Genomic DNA, 25,707 nt, shown 5'->3' with positions numbered 1-25,707 from the left:
AAATCTCTAAATGTTTCTTGACTTTTTCTTTACTTCCTTATACATTCTAAAATACTTTTGTATATTTCTCTTTAAAATGAAACCACCAAAGAGTCCAGTTCTCATAAAACTCTCTCATAGTCGTTTGATTTTTCCATAATTCTAAAAGTTATTTTTTTCTTCTAAATCTAATTCCTTTTCATCAATTCTCTTTATTCCTTTTCCTATTTTTATATATTCTTAATTTTCCTGTACTTTAACCCATATAGCCACATAATCTGCAAATCCAGCATACTTAATTCCTTTTTTTATAACTTTGAAACTATCAGATATTAGAAAAATAATCAATTGCTGTCTTAATTTAATTCATTTTGTAGATCCAATGGTTATTCTTCCATACACTTAACTTTCCACTTCTCATAATGTCTTTAACCATTTTAACATCACAGTTCTTAAAATCACCCACCATGATAATGTATATAGTTACACAAACATATTCAAGAATATTTTTAAACATCCTTTCCCTCTCTTTTTTTTGTTACATATACATATACATATAAATTCTCTGCACACATTTTTCCATCTCAAGTCTATTACCATAATTTGTTCTAGTTCCATTATGGGTACATTTAATATTTTAATGCTTTATTGACATAATATACATATGCCTGAGAACATTTCTTTCCCCATGTTCTAAACCACTGCACTATTCCAAAGTTTTGCAGTTTGCTTTCTTTCTTCTTCTGTTAATAATCTGATATCTTCTAAAACAAAAATATGTGCATCTACTGCAGTACACCATTGTAATATACCTATTCTGTTAAGATTGTTCATACTGTTAACATTTAAAGCTAATATTTTCAGCTTTCAAGAACAGTTAGTATAGTAAAATGTTTACTCCTTTCCTTTCTTATTTTCTCTGAGCATTATATTTTTGAATTTTCTTTTCTTTTCTTTAACTCTTTTCCCTATCAGATACTTTTCATTTCTTACTATGCACCAATCAGCTTCTTCCTCACTTCTCTCCTCTGTTTCTTTTTCCTTCTTACTTTCTTTAACTTCATGTGTAAACTGTTTATCAGTCACATCTTTTTGTGCATTTTCTTGTATATCACATTTTTCTGTCTTTCTCCTGTTATAACTTAATTTTCATTTTCTTGCGCATTCATTTCACATTCTAGCCACGAATGACCAGTATTGCCTCATTTTTTGCACTTTAAATCACATTTTTTGCATTGTGCCCTGTTTAATCACATAAATAACATATTTTTATCACGTTCATTGATTAAGTTATCATTTTTTTCCACAGAAACAAGTCTTTGGTTGATTTCTGTATTTCACAAACCCCCTATTACCATGAACATTAATAATACTAGGTACATGCATAATATTATCATTTTCCATTTTCAGTATTACTCGACATTCCCATCCCCAGTCCTCTTTCATTATATATTTTTGTAGTGTCCGTTACTTCTTTACATATAGTTAAATGTTCTTTCAGTTCTTTTGCTTCAACTTCAGTTCTAAACTGGATCATTCTTCTTTTTTTGTCTGTAAAAAGATTGTACCACATATTCTGACGATGGATAAATATTTTTCTTTTGTTCATATGTACCCCCAAAATAATTCCATGGCCTAACAAGTCTCCAATATCAAGTCACAAAAAGTCTCTATTAATTAAAATAAATGCTCTTACCTCTTTTGCTTTGACACCCAGAGGTGCTATGACAGTCCCAAACCTCATACCTGTCCAAACCTCCTTCTTTTTTACTGCTCACATGTACTATATACTTATTTTTTATTTATTTTATTTCTTCTTTCTTGTTTGCTCCTTCTCCAGCAGTTTGTGCATAAGTGATCTCTCGAACTTTTTCTGGCATAGTTTCTTCTCCTTTTTCTTATATTTTTTCCATGATGTTGCTCCATGAAATTGCTGGTCTACTTTCTGGATCATTTTGGTATACCATTTCTTTCAAATAATCCCGCAACCCCCCCCCCCCCCGCTCCAGTTGGAGGGTTGTAATTATGCATTTTTCAGAGGTAACTGTCTCTCCTTCAGACAATCTTCTCTGAAGGTTTTCCTCTGAATTCATTTCTGTTACAGCTACAGTCTCCTTTTTCCTCCAATGCCACTGTTTTTTTCTGCACCCACATAATCAGAAAAAACTTCTGGTAACAAATCTACCATTTCATCTACATTTTCAGCACCTTTCACTCCATTTTCAGCAAAAGCTGAATCAGCCATGTTTACTCCCTCTTCCTCCTGGCTACCTCCATGCCTGGACAGGAAACAGGAAGTCAGGATGTGTAGCACACAAAGCCCTCCCCTGACTTCCAAGAGTAGGGGAAGTTCCATGGCGCCTTCACCATATTTCTCCTGGTCAGTATGAATACCACCCAAGGTCTTCCCTGAAAGTTCAAGTGAGACTAACCTAATCAAAAAAGGAATAACTTATTAACAAAAAAATGATTTAGCCTGGGAGCACATATGCTGTTCCTGACTGGATATGATGAAGTCTACTAGTAAATCAATAAATCTCATCTGAAGGTGCTGCTTAAATTATACCCTGTCCCTTCAGATTCTATGTTTCTTAGAATAGAAAGAATTTCCTTAACTCATTCAAGCCTACAGTGCCATTTTGTATTCTTCAAGTTAACACTTATAGGGCCTTATGGAATCCAGATATCTTTTGGATCTACATTCTTTACCTAAGTGACTTACTAGCTAATAATAGGTAGTCTTGGAAAGGCAAGATGTTATTAACAAAATGACACTGATTGTTAATATAGGATGTTCTGTAGTAGAGAAATTAATAACTGTTTACTTCATTTTTAATAATTGAGACCTATATGCTATTAAGGAATACAATGCAAAATGCCATGCTGGAAGAAAGGAAAATTAATTGTCAACGTCCATTTATATCGCACTGTACTAGAAGTATTGCTAGTGGTTTGTTAGTAATTATGAAAATAGTAATATTTCTATATGTACTTAGTAAGTCAAAACCTAATGACTTACAGACCATTCCATGGTATCGGGTAAACCCTTGGATATAGTTAATGAAACTGTCATTGATATTTGCACTGTAAGATGTACATCTTGAGAGAATTCAGCATTATTTCTATTGCTAATTTTACAATTAAGCATATGTTTTTCATATTTCTGTAAATATCTCATTAAGGATGCTGTCAGAGAGGAATTTCTTGCAGCCATATGTTTATGCGCCTTGTAATATAGTATAGTATTTATGGAAAGACTGAATTTACTGGCTATTATTGTAAATAATACTTCTTACTGATAACATTGCTATTTGTACAGTTTAATAGCTTTTACTATTGACAAAATATTTACATTTGTTAATCTTAACTTTTTTTAAGTTGATTTTCAGAATTTGCTCTGAAATGTAAGGATGTGTGCTGGCTGCTACAGGTGTGATGCTCAATACCACATAGGTGTTAATTTTATATAATTTAACACATTATAACTGTGTGATAAGTACCATAGACATATAGAGAAATCATGTATGCTGTGGGAAATTTCAGAACCAGTTCCTGTCCTGCCTATGGCAAGCAGTAACTTAAACCCTTAAAACAGTGTGGCAGCATCTATTAAATGTATTACTAACACAGTAACTAATAAGATTTTCCCCAACCTTTTCTTCTCACACTACTTTCCATTGTGACAAGGAGACAGGGAAAGCACCCGCACCGCAACTAAGTACTGGATAGCAGCCCAGATGCTGTAAGGCCACTGGTTAGGGCATGCAGTAGGCAGGTTTCCTTTTTCAGGGGCATGTGGATAGACATATCGCTTTGCTTCTGTGAATGCATTACTTGGCTTGGAGAAAGAGACTAGTACAAAGGTTGGCCTTCATTGTGCAAGGAAATGGAGTGGTTACAAAGTGCATATCTCTTTATGAAAAAGTGAGATGGGAGAGTGGATAGACTGTATGCACACATGTACATATTCATCTTTTCGGTCTTAATTTCCATTAGAATGGTTACTGGAACCTTAGCTGCACAACATTCATGAACAGAAAATTTAGTGGAGCACAAAATAACTGGAATATTAGTTAATAGGTGTGGGTGAACTTATACTGCAAGACTGAGAGCAGCACTTTAAATATAAAGGAATCATACATTTTCCAGTGTTTATGTAGCTCACTTTACTAGCGCATTCACAGTACTTTTGGTTTGCATTAAATATAGACTTGAAGTTTGCTCATGGGATGGCTTAACTACAAAGCAGTAATGTGGTTATAATGTAATTACTATCATGCTGCCTTTGCAGCTTCACAAGGGGCAGTTCCTACCAAGAGAATGAAAATAGAAATCTGGATCTGTTTTGGTTGTGCCTTAGAGGAGTCACATGATGTGGATTATTTAAACAGTCATATCATTCATCCTAGTTAACTAGGAAACGTCTCTGGCACAATGGAATATTTATGGGAAGCAGCATCTTTTTTGTAAAATGCAGTTTCTTAATCAATCTAAATCAATCTAAATCCCAAATACATCAAAGATTTTTTTTCACCTTTGGCTAGTTTATCTATTTTACTAGTAATGGTTTAACTTCATCACCATGTAACTTTTTCACTAAAATAACCAACAGAAAAATAACCAAATAGAAATATAAAATGGTATTCTAGTCTGTTTCAAATGTTCTGTGCGTTTTTTTTTTCTGTTTCTCTCCTCTTATATTATGCACATTTAAAGCAACTACTTTAACATGGATGTTTTTAAACTCCTTTAACTTATCTTCCCTCTCCATATATCACCACACTTCCCAAACTATTAGCCTTTTGAAATACTTATCTGTGCCTTTCTCTTCTTCTACCTATATGCAAATTGCTTCTTTAAGATTTTCTTCTTTATGGGAAAACAAAATTTTATATTTCTTCTCTTATAGCTTACAAATGCCCCTCTACTTTGTCTATGATGTCCTCATCCTTATTTCTGTAATGTACATTTTCCCTTTCTTCTCAGAATTCATTTTTTCCATTTTCTCTTCTCTTTCCAGTTCTATTAAATTATCTTTGTTCTACCTGTTATGCTGTATACATTTGTCTTTCCTGCCATTTCTCTTTCCTAACGCTTTAAACAATATTCCCTGAAAATCAAATTTTTATTATGCTTCCCTTTCTTAACAAATGTTTTGTCTCCATTTTTATAGAGACATTCTCTATTGTTACAATTATATTTAAAGGAAAACTCCGCCTTCTCCTACAGTTTAACTCAATCCTTAGCTTTCTTTTCTCTCTCTATGATATGGTTCCAGTCTTATGAAGGTACCAGAAATCTGCTTGTACTTTTTAAAACTTTTATTTCATTGCATTGGAATCAAAGGAAGGGAAATCCCACCTACTTTTTTTTTATGCTCAACGTCTCACATTGTCTATATTACGTCAGGAAAAAAACCCTTTCAGTGAATGACTGTTTGCCGAACAATACTCAGCGATCTCTAACTCCCTCGAATGGCCATTCCAGTGAATTTTTTCCCTAGGAGAAAAAAACGCTTGGCCAACCTAAAACCAGACAAAATTTAAAACCCTTCAAAGTGGGGGGTTTTGCCCCCAAACACCCCCTAACTTAATATACCAACTCCAAGATCACACTACAGTGGGGAAAAGGGCAAATTCCCAATGATGGCCAACCATTTTTTCCCCTAGGAAAAATTTCACTGAAATGGCTGTTCGTGGGAGTTTGATTTCACTGGTTATCGCTCAGCAAAGGGTCATTCGCTGAAAGGGGTTTTCGTGGACATAATATAGACCCTTCTCACATACTTTGCAGAGGAATTAGTCTCCACCTGCATGACATATCAGACACAGTTAAATCTGTAGTTTACCCTCTTGGGGTACTGCTGTCAACCTTAGATGGGAAATTAATCCTATTAATATCATGAACATAGTAGCTGATTAAGTGGCCACAGTGGTGCAGCGGTTAGCGTTGCTGCCTCACAGCAAGAGGTTCTTTGGTTCGATCCTCTGCTGGGGTGCCTTCTGTGCGGAGTCTGCATGTCCTCCCTGTGGTTGTGTGGGGTTCCTCTGGGTGCTCCAGTTTCCTCCCACATCCCAGAGACATGCTGTAGGTGGATTGAACACTCCAAATTTTCCCTAGGCATGTGTGTGTGCCTTCTGTGGAAGGTTGGGTGCTGGGCTGGCAACTCAACACCATAAACTTCACTGCCAATCAAGAGCAGACAGGTGATCTGCTGTGGTGACCCCTAACCGGGAAAAGCTGAAAGAAGTAGTAGCTGATATTAAAAAAAAAAAAAAAAAAAAACAAAGCAATTGGATCAGTTAGGGGTTTAAAGCAGCTGTCACCTCTTCTGACAAATTTACATAAGCAGAAACACAGTATTGAAATGCTAAGCTTTAACTGATGGTTATTTATAATAGTTTATATGTTAAAATAAATAAAATGTAGTATCAGATTTCTATATAATAAAGTCCAACAAACGGCACAGAATGCAAAACACACAAACCACACTTTAAGATTCTGATAAAATGCTTTAGGACTCTGATGAAGTTCTAGTGTATTAAAAAGAACACACATATATATATATATATATATATATATATATATATATATATATATATATATATATAGTGTATTAAAAAAAATATATATAATGTGTGTGTGTGTGTGTGTGTGTACACCCCAGTTAAAATGCCAGGTTTTTGTGATATAAAAAAATGAGACCACAATAAATCATTTCAAAACTTTTCCCACCTTTAATGTGACCTATAACCTGTACAACTCAATTGAAAAACAAACAAATCTGTTGGGGAAAAAATATATTTTCCATGAATGTGGGTTTCAATGAATGTGAGTTTCAAGGGCAGAGAAGTTAACTGCTGCTTGTGCTAAGTCTGTTTATTATTGTGAGAGTGTATTGTTTTGTTTAGCAAATGGCTGTCAGTGTTTGTGCTATAAAATCTGAAGTAAAAGTTTTAAATTAAATCTGAGTATCTGTAATCATTGTAGAAGTAAACAAGAAAATAGTATGCACACCAACAAGTTTGAGCAGTGCTTTTTGTTATTGGGGAAGATAGCCTAGTAAAGGAAACTGGAATGTCTGGGTTGGGGGGGGTTGCGGGCCCAGATTCATTACCCTGCCTAGGCCCCCATTTGACCATGATCCAGCTCCGCGTACAATTCGTTGTTTATACTAAACTTAACATAGTAGAGTTAAGCATTATTAATGTATACATTCTAATAAATGTTGCTTGATGTTTTACTTATTAACTGTCACACATTAGATATGTGTTGCACATGCAGTCTTTGTCAATGTCTTTTTGTCAGTATTTTTTTTATTTGTATTGCTATGTGCATTTATTATTTATTTTCTTTGCCATTGTAATTGTGGCTGAAAAGGGTCCTGGGGACCAATTCACTTTCCTGGTTACCAAAGTGTAAATAAATATGAAAAATGACAGATATAACTAAGGAACTAGTAAAGCTCATATTAATTCTGCACCATTCATGACAGAGAAAAAAAACTTCCCACTGAGGGCATTGGGAAACAATAGACTTAGTTTGAATTTCTACTGCTTGTCACCTGTAAACGTACAGCGAGGATCATTTACTGAGAGTGTGGAGGAAGGTTTGTCAATTATTTTACAACTACAAAAGAATCCCTTTACAAAAGCCTTCTATTTCCTAATTTTATTTGCTGAAGCAGCTAATTGCTATTTATAGCATAAATTAGGCACATTCAGGGAAACTAGAAGTAGCTCTGTTACAGAAGGAGTGTTTAGATGACAGTGCTTCACAGTTCTGCCATTTTGTCTTAATGGCATGAGAAAACCATACCATTTCCTTATATTTTAGGCAAATGGCTTCATGACACCTAACCCCATGCTTCCCACTGCTCCTCTCCCATATGTATTCCACAGTGCCTCCACCCCGATTCCTCATCACAGCTTCCCCATATAATCCAGATGATTATTTTTTTAACCTTTTCTGACATTGTTTGTATTATTCTTTAGATGCAGGGATATGAACCTGGATGTCTTTATAATAAACAACTTTACTTTCATTGTAATAAGTGACATGGATGGTATCTTAGAATTAAGAAGGAAAGGTAATAAATTTGCATAAATACAATAAATAGTAATATGTGGGATGGATTTATAAAGAGGAATGTAAAACTGAGTGACTCAAATCAGAAAGAGTTGCAATGTGTGAAAAATAAATTGGAGATAATGCATTAACAATGATTATCCAGAATCCATTTCCTACTGTTTATACAGCAGAACAGTCCAAAAATAAGTGGCTGCATTACAGAGCCCTGTGTGACACTACTGGAAATCATTGCCAGGATGGACAGGTAATGCCAACCACTGGACTGTGTACAGTTTTAAATGTAATGCATTTAAGTGACTTAGTGTGTATTACCATGTGGAGAGATAAAAGGTAATGCTGAGTGTTTTAACATTACAGCACATTGTGTTTAGGGACACTGGTCCAGAAAGAACAATGCAAACCTGACCCAGCTCTGCATATTGAAGTAAGATACCATACTCCCCAATGGACCTGTTGCTAATTGTATACTTGCTTCTTCCTTCTGTGGTTAAAAAAATGAAGAGGAATTGAAGTACAAGCATGTTGATATGTGTGTACCCCTGTGGATGTGACACTGTAGCTGCTAGAATAATGAGCAAAGTTCACACTTATTATCATTGTAATGTTGTATTGTGCAACTCCACAACAATTTACCTTCCAAGTATCTGTAATAAATGTAATACTCAGATTAATAAATATTTGATTACATTATGTAAAATATGGAGAACAGTATACAGGTACTGAAATACACCGCTATTTAAAACTGAGCTAATGGTTATTTTATTATATTGCAGTGCAAAGTTCATCAGGAAAGTAAAATTCATAAACAGCTTATGGGAGCTGTCTGAGCTCATTCCTATGGATCATGTCAAGATTCCCGACTGCATTACAAAGTAAGTCTGTCTATTCAAGCTGTATATTAATGTTCACATGCTTTGGTTAGGGTCTAATTGCAGTTTGTGGAAGAATGGTGTGGCCCTATAAAACAATGACCATTACAGAAGAAGAAGAAGATCACCTTCTGAGTAAATAATGGGCATGCTCAAGGTGTGGTCTCCACAAGAGGAATGCAAGTTGGGGGGTTAGGAAGCAACTTTGGAAGTGGTTCTTGTTACTCTAGTCCATATGTGGTCAAGACCTCTGTGTGATGCTAGTTAAATCTGTTCCAGTACTTGCTCAGTTAGGTGGGACAGAGCAAGAGAGCAAAACAGAATGAACTGATAACCTATGCAAGACAACTCCAATATTATTATAAACGCTTACTCAAGGAATCTTAGTCTCTTTTGTAAAATAAATAGAACATGTTGCCAACATAAACTCCCCAGAGGACATCAGAATCTTAAAAGAGAGCCTGACTCAAACAAATAGTTGATGTGAAAACCATGGACTAAAACTAAATGCTGAGAAATGTATAATTCTGTCCTTTGGCAAGCATGACTCTTCTTGCAACTATCACATTGACAACACCCCCCCCCCCCCCAAAAAAAAAAAAACTGATCCCAGAGTTATAGATTTGGGAACATTGGTCATCAGTGAACTGCCCTTTGATTGCCACATATCCACATTTCTAAGAAAATTATTTTTCATCACACAGCTTATATATAAGGGTATGGCATCCAGATACATGGATGTAATTGTTCCACTGGATCCGGCACTCATTAGGCCAATCCTGAGTATAATGCCTCCTTTGGTATGTGCCTGTCCAAAAACTTTGCACTACAGGAATAATCACAATACTTTGACAATAAAATAAATCAAGGGCCTAAATCATAAAAACTGTGTAGAAAAACTCATAGCCTATCTCTCTTCTCACTATCATACAAGCCACTGATATACAACCTCAGCCTTGCATATAGAATCTCAACAGACATTATTCTGTCAGACCTATTACATATTCACAAGTCTAATGGTATCATAAACACCTGCTCATGAGACCTCCGTCTTTTTTTTGTAAAATTAACAGAATATGCTGGAGGGATAGGGTATGTATCACAGAATACCACTTCTGTAAAATTATCCTCCACTCCATATAAAGCAGAATATTTCTCTTACTCTATTCAAATGTAATATGAATGAATGGTGGGTAACCATAATTTCACTGCTGGTTTAGCACTACTGGCCCTCATGAACACATGGGAACATATAATTACCTCAACATATACTTTCTCCTCCCATCTAAAGATAGTTGTATTGTAAAAATAAGGGCTAATAATTACCATGGGAATGCAACTCTCTGCAGCATTTGATACCATGGGCCACAGCATTTTGATACAGCACTTGCACAATATTTTAAGTTTCTTAAGGCCCTTGCAGAGCAATAGCCTAGTTAAGTACCTATGGAAATAAGACCCAAGGAGGGCAGTAGGACACTACCAGCTCCTTCAGATAAGGAGGATCATGGCTGAGTGGATAAATGCATTAACAATGTGATGTTATAGATGATTTTGCAACAAACTTCCACCCAGACCACAGTAGATGAACCAATATTTTAAAATCCCTTATCAAAATCTTTATTCAACCAGTTAAGTGCTTTCATTCCTCATTCGGTGTAACTTCATCAGAGCTAAATAATTAAAACACACCCACTAATTTATGTAATTACAACCCCAATCAAATGTTTAAAAATTAGTCACATGACTGTAAAAAAACAGGCTTAATACACTCACGAATAATAAAGGAACAAATAACACTGCTTTAACGTCATAATGTCTTAATTTTAACACTGGACCCAAAGAACAAGATTAATTTAACCCAGGGTATGTCATAGTATTTAATCTTATTTGCCATTGTAATTCTTTTAAATTGAGATGTTCATCAGTAATTTACCCTGATAATCCTTCTTAATAAAATCAAGAGCAAAAAAGCTTAAGTTGTGAAATTCATTTGCAGAAATGTGTTTCAATAGGGCATTAGTTAGTTTTCCTTTTTTAATATCTAATAGGTGTTCATAAATCTGATCCCTCAGTCTTCTGGAAGTTTTTCCTACGTAAAAGCAAGGACATTCTTGGCATAAAGCAACATATGCTACATTTCTTGTAGTACAATTAAACCTTCCCTTGGCCACATATTTAACATCTCTAATCCAAAGGGTATCCCCCATTGAAATGTAGTTACATTGCGGACATGCTCCGCATTTAAAAGTGCCCATTTTCCCTTGTATCCCTGTCATGGGTTTCACATTTTCTAACAAATATTTGAAAGTTTTATCTTTTTTGTATACAAAAGTTGGCTGTGTTTCCACTTTTTCCCAAAAAAAATCAGGGTCACCTAAAAATAGCCTCCAGTTGTTGTGAATAACCTTTGTAATAGCTGGAGTATCTAAGGTATAGGTTATAACAAGGGAAATCTTATTCCAATCATTAGGATGTTGAGGGTTGCTCAAAGATTGAATTACCACCATCTAAAATAGGGGTTAGCATACCTATTTCTGTCTTGGTAGCTATTTCCATTTTTAGCTTGTCACATTTTGAAAGAAACATACCATTCTCAGAAACCATCCTGGCCAAACAAACCAGCTGGCCTTTAACAACTGATTTCTTTTGATGTCTGGGATGCCAACTTGGAAAAATGAAGATAAGAATTAGAAAAAGTTGTCTTGTGATGGATATTAGAAACACAAGTTTTTTTGGCCAATTCCTTGCTTATAAATACATCTAAAAACACTATCCTGTCATGGTTGTAAGTAGAGGAAAAAGATAAAAACTCAACCTTGTTATTGATGTAAGAAAAAAGTTCTTGAAGCTTTTCTGTGGAATTATTCCATAAAAGAAATATATCAAGGAATCTTGATTACAACTGTTCACATAGATACTTTTAAATGCATAACGTTCTTCCCATTCAGACAAGACATAATTTGCAAACATGGGGGCACAGACCACACCCATGGGTACTCTGGTAGTTTGTTTGAAATATTGTCCCTCAAAATATATATTCTTGAGTACACTTTCCATAAGGGTAGCCATAACATTAATTTCATCAGTGTCCAAACCAGTATGTTTAACCAATTGTTCAAACCAATTTAGAAGTAAACACGAATAGCCAGCATGTGGGTGAAAAAGGCACAAAAAAAGAAAAAAAGTTTGGATTAAGCCAAAAGGCTAAACCCTTGTATTTTCCATACCAGTTTCGGCTGCAAAGCCTTCATCAGTGGAAAAACATTGTAAAACAAAACACACAATCCTACCTAAATATACCCTCCCACCAACAGAAAAATAGCCCTGCCCACTATAACACTAAAAGTCATTCCTTCCATAAAACACAAATAACAGTTCAAAAGGGTTAGCCTATAACCAAATCAGCACCAGTCTAAGAAAATAATATACATATGAATATGCACCAAGATACATAATTTCCAATAGAGGATAAAAAAGAGAGAACTATGCAAACCTGATCCAGACCAAATAGGTCCCATGAAAAATATTAAGAATGCATCATTATAAGTGGTCATTAAGTCCAGGAGGGAATAGCCCCCCCCCCCCCAACTTAATGATCCAGTATTTTTCTTTTTTGTTTAGTGTACTGTGCCATCCCTGTTTATTATTTCTATTCCCAATAATTCTATCAGTAATCAGGAAATGGAATTCTGCATTAGTATGTGTCATACATTGTCTATACAATGCATTGGTTTCACGCTTGTTATGAATATCACTGTGATGTTCAGATATTCGTGTTCTAAGTGAATGTGATATCTGACCAACATAAAAGGATGAACATTTACAAGTGGCCAGATAGATAACCCAGTCGGTCCCACAGTTCCCAAAAAACTTCATATCATAAACTTTGCTGGTAAACTGTTTGCTCATCGTGCCAATATGTTAGTAGACAATGTCCACAGGGAAGCATACCAATCAAATTATCCCAAGATACTGTTAGTTGTTTATAAATAGCACCCCCACTGCCGGTATGTTTAAAATGGGAAAAGTGGGACCCCAATGTTTTACCTTTCTTAAATGAAAACTGACATGTAGTCTCTAACACTGTCCTTTGGTCATCGTTAGCCAATAGAATATTCCAGTGTGTATGTATATAGTATCTCTAAGAGTGTTGATGTTGCGCCCATAGGTGGTTACAAACCTAATGGTGTCAATAGGGTCTGCTCTAGTTTTGGTTTTTTTATTCCAATAAAGAATCCCTATCCTGACAACTAGCCCAGTTACTAGCTGATATAATGTCAAATTCCCTGTATCCCCTATTTCTAAACCTGTCACAAAGATCTTGACGGGACAGATCATAATCCTGCATGGTGGAACTAATTCTCTTCATAGAGAGAAATTGAAATTTGGGGATGTTGCGGATGGTATGGCTAGGATGTAAACTAGGAGCATGAAGCAAATTATTGTATTGGGGGTATTTGTGGAATACTCTAGTACTTAGAGTATTGTCCACATTCCTCCAAACAGTGACATCCAAACAATTGATTTCATTGATGTCCATATTCAGAGTGAATTCAATACCCCATTTATTTTCGTTCAGGTATCGAACAAGCTCATCCAAATAATTTGTATCAGCCCGCCATACCATCCAGATATCTTCACCAAATATCAGTTTCATCCAAAAAAGATTATGTAAAGAATCATAAGTTGTTCTTCCAGGAAAGCCATGAACAGATCTGCATAAATCGTTGCAAAAGAAGCACCCATGGCCGTGCCCTGTATTTGCCAATAGCATTCTCCCTGGAAGTAAAAAATGTTCTTAGTTAGTACATGTTCCGCCATACATAGGAGCAATGTATTAAAACCTGCAGAATATAAAATGGCACATTCCAACCAAAATTGTAGGGCCTCAAGACCGGCCCAATGGGGAATATTAGTATACAGGGGCTTAACATCAAGGGTGCAAAGGAACCACCCAGGTTCCAATTGTGTTTCTGATATAATTTTCAAAAACTGTGTGGTATCCTGTATTCATGCCCTAATAAGAGTCAAGAGGTTTAAGATACCGGGTCAAAAATGCTGAGAGAGGGTTCGGTCAAGGAACCAATCCCAGACACTATAGGTCGACCTGGAGGCTTGGTTAAAGATTTATGAATTTTCGGTAAAAGGTACAAAATCTGTTTCTGTGGATCCCTAACAGTGAGATGGGTTTTGGTCATTTCACTAATACCCTTTTCTACCGCCTGACTCAAAAATGAATCAGTATCCCTCTTAAAATTTGGTGTGGGATCCAGGGGCATAGCCATATAATGCCGTGCTTTGGATAACTGTCCCTTACCCTCATCCAGATAATAATCTGTATCCATTATGACTACTGCCCCTCCTTTATCTGCAGGTAAAATAACCACACTATGGTTATTCTTAAGCTGACCTAATGCTTCATTTTGCCCAGTAGTAAGATTATGACCCAGTACAAAAGAATCCCCCATGTTGAAATGTAAATCCCTGAGGACAGCCTGCAAAAAAATAGAAACATGTTTGTTCATCTGAGGCTGAAAATCCGACCTGTGAAATCTAAAATCATTAGATCTTTGAGAATTATCACCAGAGATAAACAACTTAAGATTGACTCTACGGCAGAAATCATATAAATCAGATACCATAGTACTTTCATCCACAAAGAAACTGGGCACATAGTTCAAACCTTTATTAAGGAGTTGCTTTTGCTCTTCTGTTAAAATTACACTGGAAATATTCAAAACATTTTGACAATTATGGACAAATGTGTCATCAGAGTTTGTAAAAGTCCCTCCACCTTAGTTATTCCTATTCCTATTCCTATGTTTCCTGCACCCGCCTCCCACCAGTTCTAAAGGGTGATCCGTATTGTGTTTTTTTGAGGTGGGAGAATCATGGGTGCTGGCACCATCTATATCAGTATAAGAGGATTACTCACTCGATGTACTGCTGAAGTTAGCATCCATCCTTTTAAGAATGGATCTGGGTCTTTTCTTACTATTGACCCTCATGGATCTACTGGTGTCGGAAAACTTCACTGATTTGGACAACTCAAAAGGTTTACCCCTGTGATAATCTGTTAGATCCCTATTGAATTTTCTCATTTTCTTATCACGTGTCTGTTTTTCAAAACTTAAAAAGCTCCTTGGATAGCTTATTCAAACAAGTAACATACTGTGGTTGACCTCACAACACATTTTAACTTCAGCTAAATTTAGGTCGATCATCCATTCATAATATGAACTCAAAATGTGTACAATGGACATAGAGGCCTGCTGAAGTGCAGAATCCCAAACCTTAGTCAGAGTCTCATCCAGCCGACCAACCAAAGGCTGGACCTGAACTCTGAGGCCTGTAGGCGCAATATCCTTATTTTCACACACTCTGAAAAGCTTAAAATGCCAAATATTTCCTCTCGGGGTTTTCATCCCCCTGGCTAGTTTGCTGAAGGCTAAATTGCAGCCGTCCATAGGATCCAAATCGGAAAGATTCTGGTTAGTGCTGTTCATATTTGTAATACCAGTTCCACATTTTATTTGGTAACTAATATTGTGTCATGTCTAAACTCAACAGCCCTTAACATTTTCAAAAAGTGCTGGGAATCCTTACAAATCTGCCAGACTTCGGTTAACCTCTTCTTTAATTTTGCATACAAAAATGTAGCAATAAAACATGTCTTGGATCATTTGGCATCAACTATAGGCCTAAAAGGGGGTTAGTGATGCTTTTATGTAATTTGGGGATCCTCAAAATACCAGCTATGACTGGTTTATCATTTAACATAAAATCAAACTCATTTTTGTTATGAGACCTTCCATTAACATATCCTCCAGCCTTAGATCTATTTTGGAATAAGAGAGTTTGATCTCATATCTTGACACAGCCTCATAAGTGTCTTCAATAAATAATGCATTGATTCGATTTGAATAGTCCAGCTGGTTCATCACTACTAAGCCCCCATCTTTCTGTGGCTGTGAAATGTTGGGGATTGTATACTAGATTCCTTGATGATCTATTTCTTTTATGGAATGATTCCATAGAAAAGCTTCAAGAATTTTTTTCTTATATCAATAACAGTCGGGTTTTTATCTTTTTCCTCTACTTACAGCCATGATGGGATAGTGTTTTTATTAGATGTACTTATAAACAAGGACTTGGTCAAAAAAAAAAAGTATGTTTCCAATATCCATTACAAGCCAACGTTTTCCAAGTCTTATTTTCATTTTTCTAGTTGGGATCCCCAACATCAAAAGAAATCAATTCTTAAAGCCCAAATGGTTCATTTGGCCAGGATGGTTTCTGAGAATGATGCATTTCTTTCAGAATGTGACAATCTAATGGATATGTTTTTATCCAGGGGCTATCCTGAATAATATTTGATGAGTGTTAAAATGAAAGTAGTCACCAAGAGAGAAATAGGTATGCTAATCCCCATTTTAGATGGTGGTAATTCAACCTTTGAGCAACTCCAACATCCTAATGATTGGAATAAGATTTCCCTTGTTATAACCTATACCTTAGATACTCCAGCTATTACAAAGGTTATTCACAACAACTGGAGGTTATTTTTAGGTAACCCTGATTTTTTGGAAAAAGTGGGAATATAGCCAACTTTTGTATACATAAAAGATAAAACTTTCATATATTTGCTAGAAAATGTGAGACCCATGAAAGAGATACAAGGGAAAATGGGCAGTTTTAAATGCAGATCATGTCTTCAATGTAAGTACATTTCAGTGGGGGATACCCTTTTGATTAGCGATGTCAAATATGTAGCCTAGGGAAGGTTTAATTGTACTGCAAGAAATGTAGCATATGTTGCTTTATGCCAAGACTGTCCTTGCTTTTACATAGGAAAAACTTCCAGAAGACTGGGGGATCAGATTTATGAACACCTATTAGATGTTAAAAAAGGAAAACCAACTAATCCCTTTTTAAACATATTTCTGCAAATGGATTTCACAAGTTCAACTTTTTTGTTCTTGATTTTATTAAAAAGTATCCCCAGGGTAAAATTATTGATGAACATCTCTATGTAAAAGAATTACAATGGTAGATAAGATTAAATGATATGACATACCGTAAGCTAAGTGAATCTTGTTCTTTGTGTCCAGTGTTAAAATTAAGACATTACGATGTTAAGTAGTGTTATTTGTTCCGTTATTATTTGTGAGTGCATTTAGCCTGGGGTTTTTATAGTCATGTGACTAGTTTTTAAACATTTGATTGGGGTTGTAATTATATAAATTAGTGGGTGAGTTTTAATTATTTAGTTCTGATGAAGTTCACCGAATGAGGAAAGAAAGCACTTAACTGGTTGAATAAAGATTTTAATAAATGGTTTTAAATTATTGGTACATCTGTTGTGGCCCAGGTGGTAGTTTGTGCTTTAAAAGTTTGTGTTTTATTCATATTTTTGTAATTTTGTAACAAATTGGTAGCCAATGCAGATTGTTGTACAGAACAGGAGTAATATTCTAGTAATGTGCTGGATCAGGTAAGTAGCCTTGTACCAGAGTTCTGCACCATCTGTAAGTGGTCAAGTTCAATATTAGGAAGTCCTAGGTACAGGACATTGCAGTAGTCCAACTGTAAAGGCACTAAGGCATAGACAACAACTGAGTGGTCAGCTTGAGATAACAGGTGCTTAATCCTAAAGATATTTCAGATGACAACATAAAGATTTCATTATAGTTTTGTTCATTTATTTAGCCTTTTTGACTTAGTCCCATTATGGTAATAGCCTTTTTAAATAGGAGACTCAAGGTGGTATTTTTGCTACTAGGTTACAGAACCTTGTGGTACATACATACATGCGTACAAATATTTCAAAGACTGGCATTAATTCCATTCTAGCCTGCCAATATACCAAAATGCTTGTTCCCATAATAAGTGTCCAGGCTGTTCTTAAAAATATTAAAATAGTACTTGCTATAATGTAATTTGGTAATCTCTTCCATGCATCAGCTGCTCTCTCAGAGACCCAATTAGTGCACTTCTCATTCCTATAGAATCTCCTACATAGGTTGTCTGATGATTCTCTGCTACTTTTTGATAACCCCAACATTCCTAGAGGTAGTTGTCTCTAAATGTCCTATATACCTGAAAAAGATCTCCTCTTGGATATCTATGAGACACTGTACAAGTTCACATATTTAATCTTCCATAACTTAAATTTTCACATCCATGGATGCCCTCTGTATACTTCAACTGTACTCTTTCCAGTTAATTCATGCCTGTTTTATAATAAGGTTTCCATATTGTTATTTCATATTCCGGTTTGGGTCTAATGTAACTAACTTTTCCTAGACTTTATAAATATTTTTATACAACCTATAGTTATAACGATCTTTAACCAATTTGGATGATGTGATTAGATCCAGTGCATAAGTTGCTGGTCACATGCTTGAGATCACAATAGTGGACTCTTTATAACTGTCAAAAATCTAACAGCATCTAAAAGGTAGAATGAGAAGAGGCTGGAATCTATGCACCACCCATGTAATTAGATTGTGAATGAGCAAATCTGATTGTGGTAGTCTTGTCAGCAAAACATCGGTCAGCAGACTAGCATTGTGAGATGGTTAATGCTGTTCTTGTGGTAAGGCAAGCTGGACTTCATAGCCTCTCCAGAACACAAAGACTGCTACTGGTTAGTTAATTGCTGGAGATATCTCTATGGACAGAAATGCTGCCTTCTTAAGATCTCTGCATGGTAGGAGTCATGATGTTCATACAGATTGTCACCCTGCAGACCTGATGAGCTCCAATAACATTTCAACCTGTGCCCCTCTCATTGTAAAATACAAAAACTATGGTCAAACCAGGGCTCACATCTTCCAGAAAAGGATGAGTGAGCAGAACTATAGCTAATGACTCTAGTCCCTGGAAGAGTGAACTACATCCAGGACGTCTGCTCCATTCTCTGAATTAAACTAAAAGTTAATGATATAAGAAAGTTTAAGAAGTCATGTGACTAGTTGATTGACTTACCCTTAGCAAATCCAAAGCCTTTCATAACACTGCTAAGTTGTTGGCAAGAGTCACTGACTCACCATCAACCCAGATTTTAGTCACCAAATATGACTAAATGTTGATGATCCACAAGTGAGTCAATGAAGAAATCCATAAACTGCTGCGGGAATGCCCTTGCACAACTTGGTAGATGGTTTATGAAGAGAAACATACAGATGTTCTTTGTGTTTCACTGTTGCGGTCATCACCTGTGGGTTATCCCTGCTGTGGTAGCCCTCGGCCGGCCCGAATACCAGAGTTAATGTTTTTCTGCGTCGGCTGCTCTCGCTTGCTAACTGATGTCAGGTCATCAGTACTATGATGCAAGGCAGCCAATGTCATTACATCAATCTTTCTTGCCGTGAAGCCCATAGCAGAAGCAGTTCACAAGTGTGCCGGTCGGTCACTACCAGAGTTTTGAATTACAGCTAAAAATGTCTAAAGTTAAGTACCCCATTGGGGATCCTTTTTTCTTGCACTAACCGATGTCCGAAAAAGTTAATTGTCTCACCTGTGGAAAGCAAATCCCACACCGCGACTTCCATTCATACTGCATCACTTGTTTAGGCCCAGACCACAACGTCCCCTGTTGCCAGTTCTGTCTCCTCTTTAACGCGAGAACTATTCGTCGTAGAGCTCTTATTGTAACCAGGTATTTTCATCTTCCGTCCTCGCATTCCAAAATGGCATCCATCAGCCAGTAATCTGTAGACATTCTGAAAAAATGTAACGATAGAGACAGATGACTCAAGGCTAAACATTCCAGTCACTCTACCGCTAAGCAGGTCATCAATTCTACTGAATTCAGTGAGGCACTTTCTCAGCCCCTGATGACTGATCTGATACTTTCACAGGCCTCTATCGGGACCCTTCAGAGTCTGGTATGCCACAGAAATGTTCTTTGTCTTCCAAGCCTTTGGTTGTTTCTGCCTTGGTTGGGTCCGGAGCAGCGACACAGGCACCAGCTTCCGAGGAGGTTACTCGCACTACTGAATCTAAGCAAAAACAAACGTCTTCTCATCTGACTACCATTTCTCTCAGACTGATGGATACCCTTCGGCCTAGAAGCAAGGCTACTCCTAGGAAATGTACTTCTAGCCACCATCTTTCTCCTGCTCCACCACCCCAAGCTCAAATGCTTAAAATGGTAGAGGATCTTATCTCCCTTATCAGGGGTAGTCAGGCCACAACTTCTAAAAGGAAAAGAGACCCTTTTCCTGAAATACTGACAGGACAGGATTCTGAGGAATCTATTCAGATTTTGAAGAACAACAACCTCTGACTGCTTATGAGGATTCAGATGCAGAGGAATCAATTCTTTTTGCCTCCCCACCAGAAGATCTTTCTTTTGGGGAAACCCTTTACACTCTCAAGGAACATTTCCACTGGGAATCCCATGACTTCCCTCATACTAAAGAAAAGACTAAGAGAGTTTCTAGACCTGCCCCAGCACAGACCCTTGGCCACCCCCACCCCCCCATCTTAGAGGTGGTGGATGATGTCTTCCATGAATCTGTCTTGGCTCCTGATGCCCTCTCACCTGCTCCCAGTAAACCTGACCGGTATTGCACAGTATCGGATTCTCACAAACACCTGTACAGAAATCCTGCTGCAGACCCAGAGGTCATTACACGGGGACCAAAAGGAGCTTAAGGCTAGTCCTGCAAAGAATCTTATTCTTTCTGACAAGGATTCCAGAGCTCTGGACAGATGGGGTAAAAAGGTATACAGCTCTGCAACCTTAGCTGTCAGAGCACTCAACAGTAAGTTCCACATGTTAAAATATCAACAACACACTTTGGAACTATTAAAGCAAAAGATTTCAACCTTTCCTGACTGTGCCAATTCGAAAGAGTTAGCAGATTTACTGTGCTCTACTTGTCAAGTGGCAAAACACTCATTACACTGTGGATATGATGCCCTAGAAGCCTCAAGCAGGGCAGTAGTGTCAGGATTTGTCATTAGGAGCCATGCATGGGTGAAGGAACAACCTCTCCCTGATCATGTCCGATCTAAATTAATTGATGCACCCTTGGATAAGGACCGCTTGTTTGGAGTAAAAGCAAAAGATGTGCTTAAAAAGATGGAAGACCAAGCAAAATCTATGCAAACAGTAAAAGATTTCTTTCAGTTACAACCTCCTAGGTTCAGCAGGAATTTTCCCTGTAAACACTGTTCCTTTCCTGCACCTAGCAGACAGGGGCAAGGTAAGCCCTGCAAGGACAGACCACCCATGCTCCTATCCCAGGGACAGCAGAGAACCAAATGATGGAACACTTCCACTCCAAAGGCAAGGAGTTCTAAGCCATCCCTCTATGGCAAGAACTCTCATGACTACCCCCCCCCCCCTGCCCTCTTGTCACTCACAAAAAAAATAGGAGGAAGGCTCTCCCTCTGCAAAGAAAATTGGCTTTCTGTAACAAAGGACCAATGGGTCTTAAAGATAATTTTTCAGGGATACAAATTCTCCTTCAATGAGCTCCCTATTCCAAGAGGGTACCCAGACTTGCCTCCAAATCAGTGGGCAGAGGCATTGAAACAAGTCCAAACTCTAATATCCCATGGGCAGTAGAACCTGTCCCCTCAGATCAAAAAGGCAAAGGCTTTTATTCCTGGCTATTACTTGTTCCCAAAACAGAGGGCACTTGGTGCCCCATCCTGGATCTAGCCATCCTGAACTCCTCCCTGGTGTTCCCCAAATTAAGAATGCTAACTTTGCTGCAACTGCTGCCTGTGCTGACCAAAAATGCCTGGTTAGTTACCCTAGATCTAAAAGATGCCTACCTCCACATCCCCATAAGGGAATCCTTCAGGAAATTCCTGCCTTTCAGAGCAGGCTCACAACACTTTCAATTCCCTGCTCTACCCTTTGGCTTATCTACTGCTCCCAGGGTATTCACCAAATGCTTAGCCCCGGCCATAGCCTTTTGCAGACAGAAAAATATACAGATTTACCCTCATCTGGGTGACTGCCTCATTCAGGCAGAGTTTAAAGAGAAGCTACTCAAGGATCTCCTCTTTGTCAAAACTCTCCTAACCTCCTTAGAGTACACCATCAGTGAGAAGAAATCCAACCAAACACCCTCCAGGAAGATCATTTTCTTGGGGGCACTACTGAACACAGCATCCCAAATGGCCTTCCTGTCCCCAGAAAAGCCCGAGCTTCCTGCCTCTCTACTTTACCCAGCTGGCTTCCAGAAATCACCTCACTGCAAGGAAGTTCATAGGTAGGTACTAGGCTATTGGCAAGGGCCTACGTAAGCCTAGCCAACAAGGTTCCCTGGCCCACGCCACCCAAGGAAGTTATTTTTCTGTATCACTGTCGAGCAGACACACTGAAGGGATCCCCGGGGTGTATTTCCTAGGTTCCTGCAAGCCTTTGGGTACATGGCACCTTACATCCTTCTAATTCCTCTGGCCAGGCTTCACATGAGAAAATTTCAGTGGTATCTAAAGAATCTGGTGTCAGCACTCTCAACCTCTAGAGACCTCTCTCCCTCTGATCCTCTGTATAAGGGCTGAGTTTCTCTGGTGGGCAGGGGCCTGTGCCAACAACAAGGGTCGTCCCTTCACCCATTGCCCTGCCAGACAGATTATTACCACCGACACCTCAGACATTGCTTGGGGCACTCACCTAGAAGGCAGGTGCACCCAAGGTCTTTGGGATGCCCAGCACCTTCCCTTACACATCAACCAGATGACACTACAAAAGGCTCTGACATCCTTCAAACCCTGTCTCAAGCCAGGGGGTCTCCTTATCAAAACAGACAACACCACAGTAATGTGGTACATCAACAAGCAGGGAGGGACCTAATCTTACCCTCTGTGCAGGCTAGCCATGAACCTCTGGCTGACGGCCTCTTCCATGGGATTACACCTAATAGCCCAATACCCACCAAGGATCAACAACACCCTGGCAGACCAGTTAAGCAGGAACTTACTGGACCCCCATGAATAGCAGCTCCACAGAAAAATAATTTTACAGATCACCCAGGAGTGGGGGACTCCAAAGGTGGATCTCTTTGTTTCTCATCTCAGTCGTCACCTGAAAAAATTCTGTACCAAGGAGCATCACTACCTAGCATGGAAGGTGGATGCCTTGACCTTCCCCAGGAACACCCTGTTTGTGTACACATTCCCTCCTCTGCCTTGTATTCCCAAGGTACTGATCAAAATAAGGGAGGAGCGACCAAAGGCCATCCTCATTGCTTCAGATTGGCCCAGACAACATTGTTACCCTCTACTGCGCAGCCTCACATTATAGCCTCCCAAGCAGCTTTCCCTGATCTCAGACCTCCTGACCCAGGTGGGGAGGAAATGTTGCACCCAGACTTGCAGACTTTCAAACTATCAGCATGGCTAATACTCTAAAGGCAAACAAGTAGCCCCAGTTGAGCAAACAGGTCCTGTACATTATCACAGAGGTCAGAAGGCCCAGCACCAGAAAATCTTAAGTGGGAAAATGGAAAAGATTCTGCTCCTGGAGCCAGTCCAGAGGGGGCAATACCTCACAACCTTCCATCCCTCTTATCCTGGACTTACCTAGAGGAGCTACTTAATAGTGGCCTCTCCTTCTCTTCTATTAGGATAGGTTCCTTACCCAGAGACTCCCCATACTCTGGAATAGACTGTCCATGCATGTCAAGCAGTGTGCCTCCTTGGCCCTTTTCAAAAGGAGCCTTGACGATTGGATGGGAGATAGGAAATTCACCCTGGGGATCATGTCAGTAACCCTGCTAGACAGGGGTCCAGGGAAGTAAATATTGTGGGAAGAAATATCCAGGGAATTGTTGTGGCTAGGCTTATATAGGCCCTAGGGCCGATAGCCTAGTACCAACCTATTAAAATCCATGCCTCAGCCATTTCAGCTCATTTTGACACAGATCAGCCCCTGTTCTCCCATCCTTTGATCAAACAATTCCTCAGAGGGGCTTCTAATATCAGGCCTCCCAGAAGGCCACCCACCGCAGCCTGGGACCTGAATTATGTTTTGGAAAAACTAACCTTACCACCCTTCGAACCTGCTGCTTCAGCAGAACTAAGATACCTCTCATGGAAGACTGCCTTTCTCCTAGCTATCACCTCAGCTAGAAGAGTTTCAGAACTTCAGGCACCGATGGCCATTGAGCCCTTCATCATTTTCTATGCAGACAGGGTTTCCCTGAGGACTAATCCCTCCTTTTTGCTCAAGGTGGTATCTAATGTGCCTCTCAACCAGGCCATACATCTACCCACTTTCTTTCCTATCCCTGAAAACAAGGGGGAAAGAGTTTTGGACTCACTAGACATGCACAGACAGCTCAGATACTATCTGCACCGTACTAAACACTTCAGGAAAACAGACCAACTATTGTCAGCTCTGCCCCAGGGCCAGAGGGGAAGCCCATTTCCAAGCAAACCATTTCCAAATGGATATCGCACTGTATCCATTTCTGCTACAGATTACATGGGAACCCCCACCTCCAAATCTATTAGAACTCATTCCACTAGGGCAGCCTGCACTTCTACAGCATAACTCAGAGGAGTTCCCCCCAGGGACATCCTGGAAACTGTCACCTGGACTTCTGTCCATACCTTTACCAAGCATTACCACCTACCTCTATTTTCTAAAGCTAGGGCAGGGTTTGCCTCTGCAGTTCTGCAGGGCTTGCTGACCTAGGCCTAGGTCTCTTACTAATCCTACCACCCATCTCCTCAGCTTTGGGAATCCTCCCACAGGTGATGACTGCAACAGTGAAACATGAAGAACATAGTACAGTTGTGTACACTTACCATAAATGTAGATGTTCGAGTGTATTCACTGTTGCAGTCCTGGTTTCCCTCCCTCCTTCCCCCTTATATCTTCTTACTTTAGGGAGACATAAGCTTCTCTAGGTGGCTTTTAGCCACCAGGGCCATTTTACCATATTACCTGGGTTTCTGACTGGTTAGGGCAGGAAAAATTGATGTAATGATGTCAGCTGCCTTGCTTTATAGCAGTCATGACCTGATGTCAGTCAGCAAGCAAGTGACAGCAGGTGACGCAGAAAACATTGACTCTGGTATTCGGGCCGGCCGAGGGCTACCACAGCAGGGATAACCCACAGGTGATGACTGCAACAGTGAATACATTCGAGCATCTACATTTATGGTAAGTGTACACAACTGTACTTCTGCTCCTGCAGCCAGGATTGTGCTCAGAGGAGTTTGTCTCCCCAGTAGCAACCTGTATCAGACCCAACCTGGTAGAACCACAATCAACAACCACACCCCAGTCATATCCCCTCTCAGGCACTTGTTACCAAGAATGCAGGTGGAATGGCTGTAGCTAAATAAGGGTCAAAGTTTTCATCTGCAATAAAAGCAAGATGAATGTCTCTCAGTAGATCAGGGATTGTATCTGTCTGTTACAGATTGAGTATGCATTAGTATAAAGCACCCTAAGAGGAGCCTAAGGCAGATGTGTCTGTGACCCTTGCCACTTTTGGAGGAACATAACCCTGGGTATCATGGGACAACATGAACTTCAGTGGTGTACCACAGGGAAGCAGTAGTATGCCCACTCTCCCAACATAGGTATATACATGGGATCATCCAGAGAGGTTGGCTTATGTCCGGGCCACACTATTTTGCACAAATATGTAAATTTCTTCAAAGGTGGAAAACAAGCAGGAGCAACTAGAGTAGGACAAAGGATGTAATGAAAAGAAAAGAGATATACTGTATTGCGATTATCTAGCAATAGTAATTGGCAAGGTATAATTAAAAAAATAAA

At 38.6% G+C, this 25,707-nt stretch overlaps 1 protein-coding gene across 3 annotated transcripts in view; it reads left to right on the top strand.

Annotated features, from left to right (window-relative positions):
• The window catches only part of BNIPL (BCL2 interacting protein like), a 783,410-nt gene that overhangs the window by 689,788 nt on the left and 67,915 nt on the right, over positions 1-25,707 (top strand). For all 3 annotated transcript variants that reach the window (XM_044080029.1, XM_044080030.1, XM_044080031.1), the window contains exon 9: positions 8,844-8,942. In XM_044080029.1, the coding sequence (XP_043935964.1) occupies positions 8,844-8,942 (99 nt within the window). The remainder of the gene's footprint in view (positions 1-8,843; positions 8,943-25,707) is intronic.

The sequence above is a fragment of the Protopterus annectens genome, chromosome 8.part0, assembly GCF_019279795.1.
Source record: "Protopterus annectens isolate FY-2018-M chromosome 8.part0, PAN1.0, whole genome shotgun sequence".
Classification (NCBI taxonomy): Eukaryota; Metazoa; Chordata; order Ceratodontiformes; family Protopteridae; genus Protopterus; species Protopterus annectens.
The sequence above is the reverse complement of the archived record's forward strand: the minus strand, read 5'-3'. Positions and strand labels throughout refer to the sequence as shown.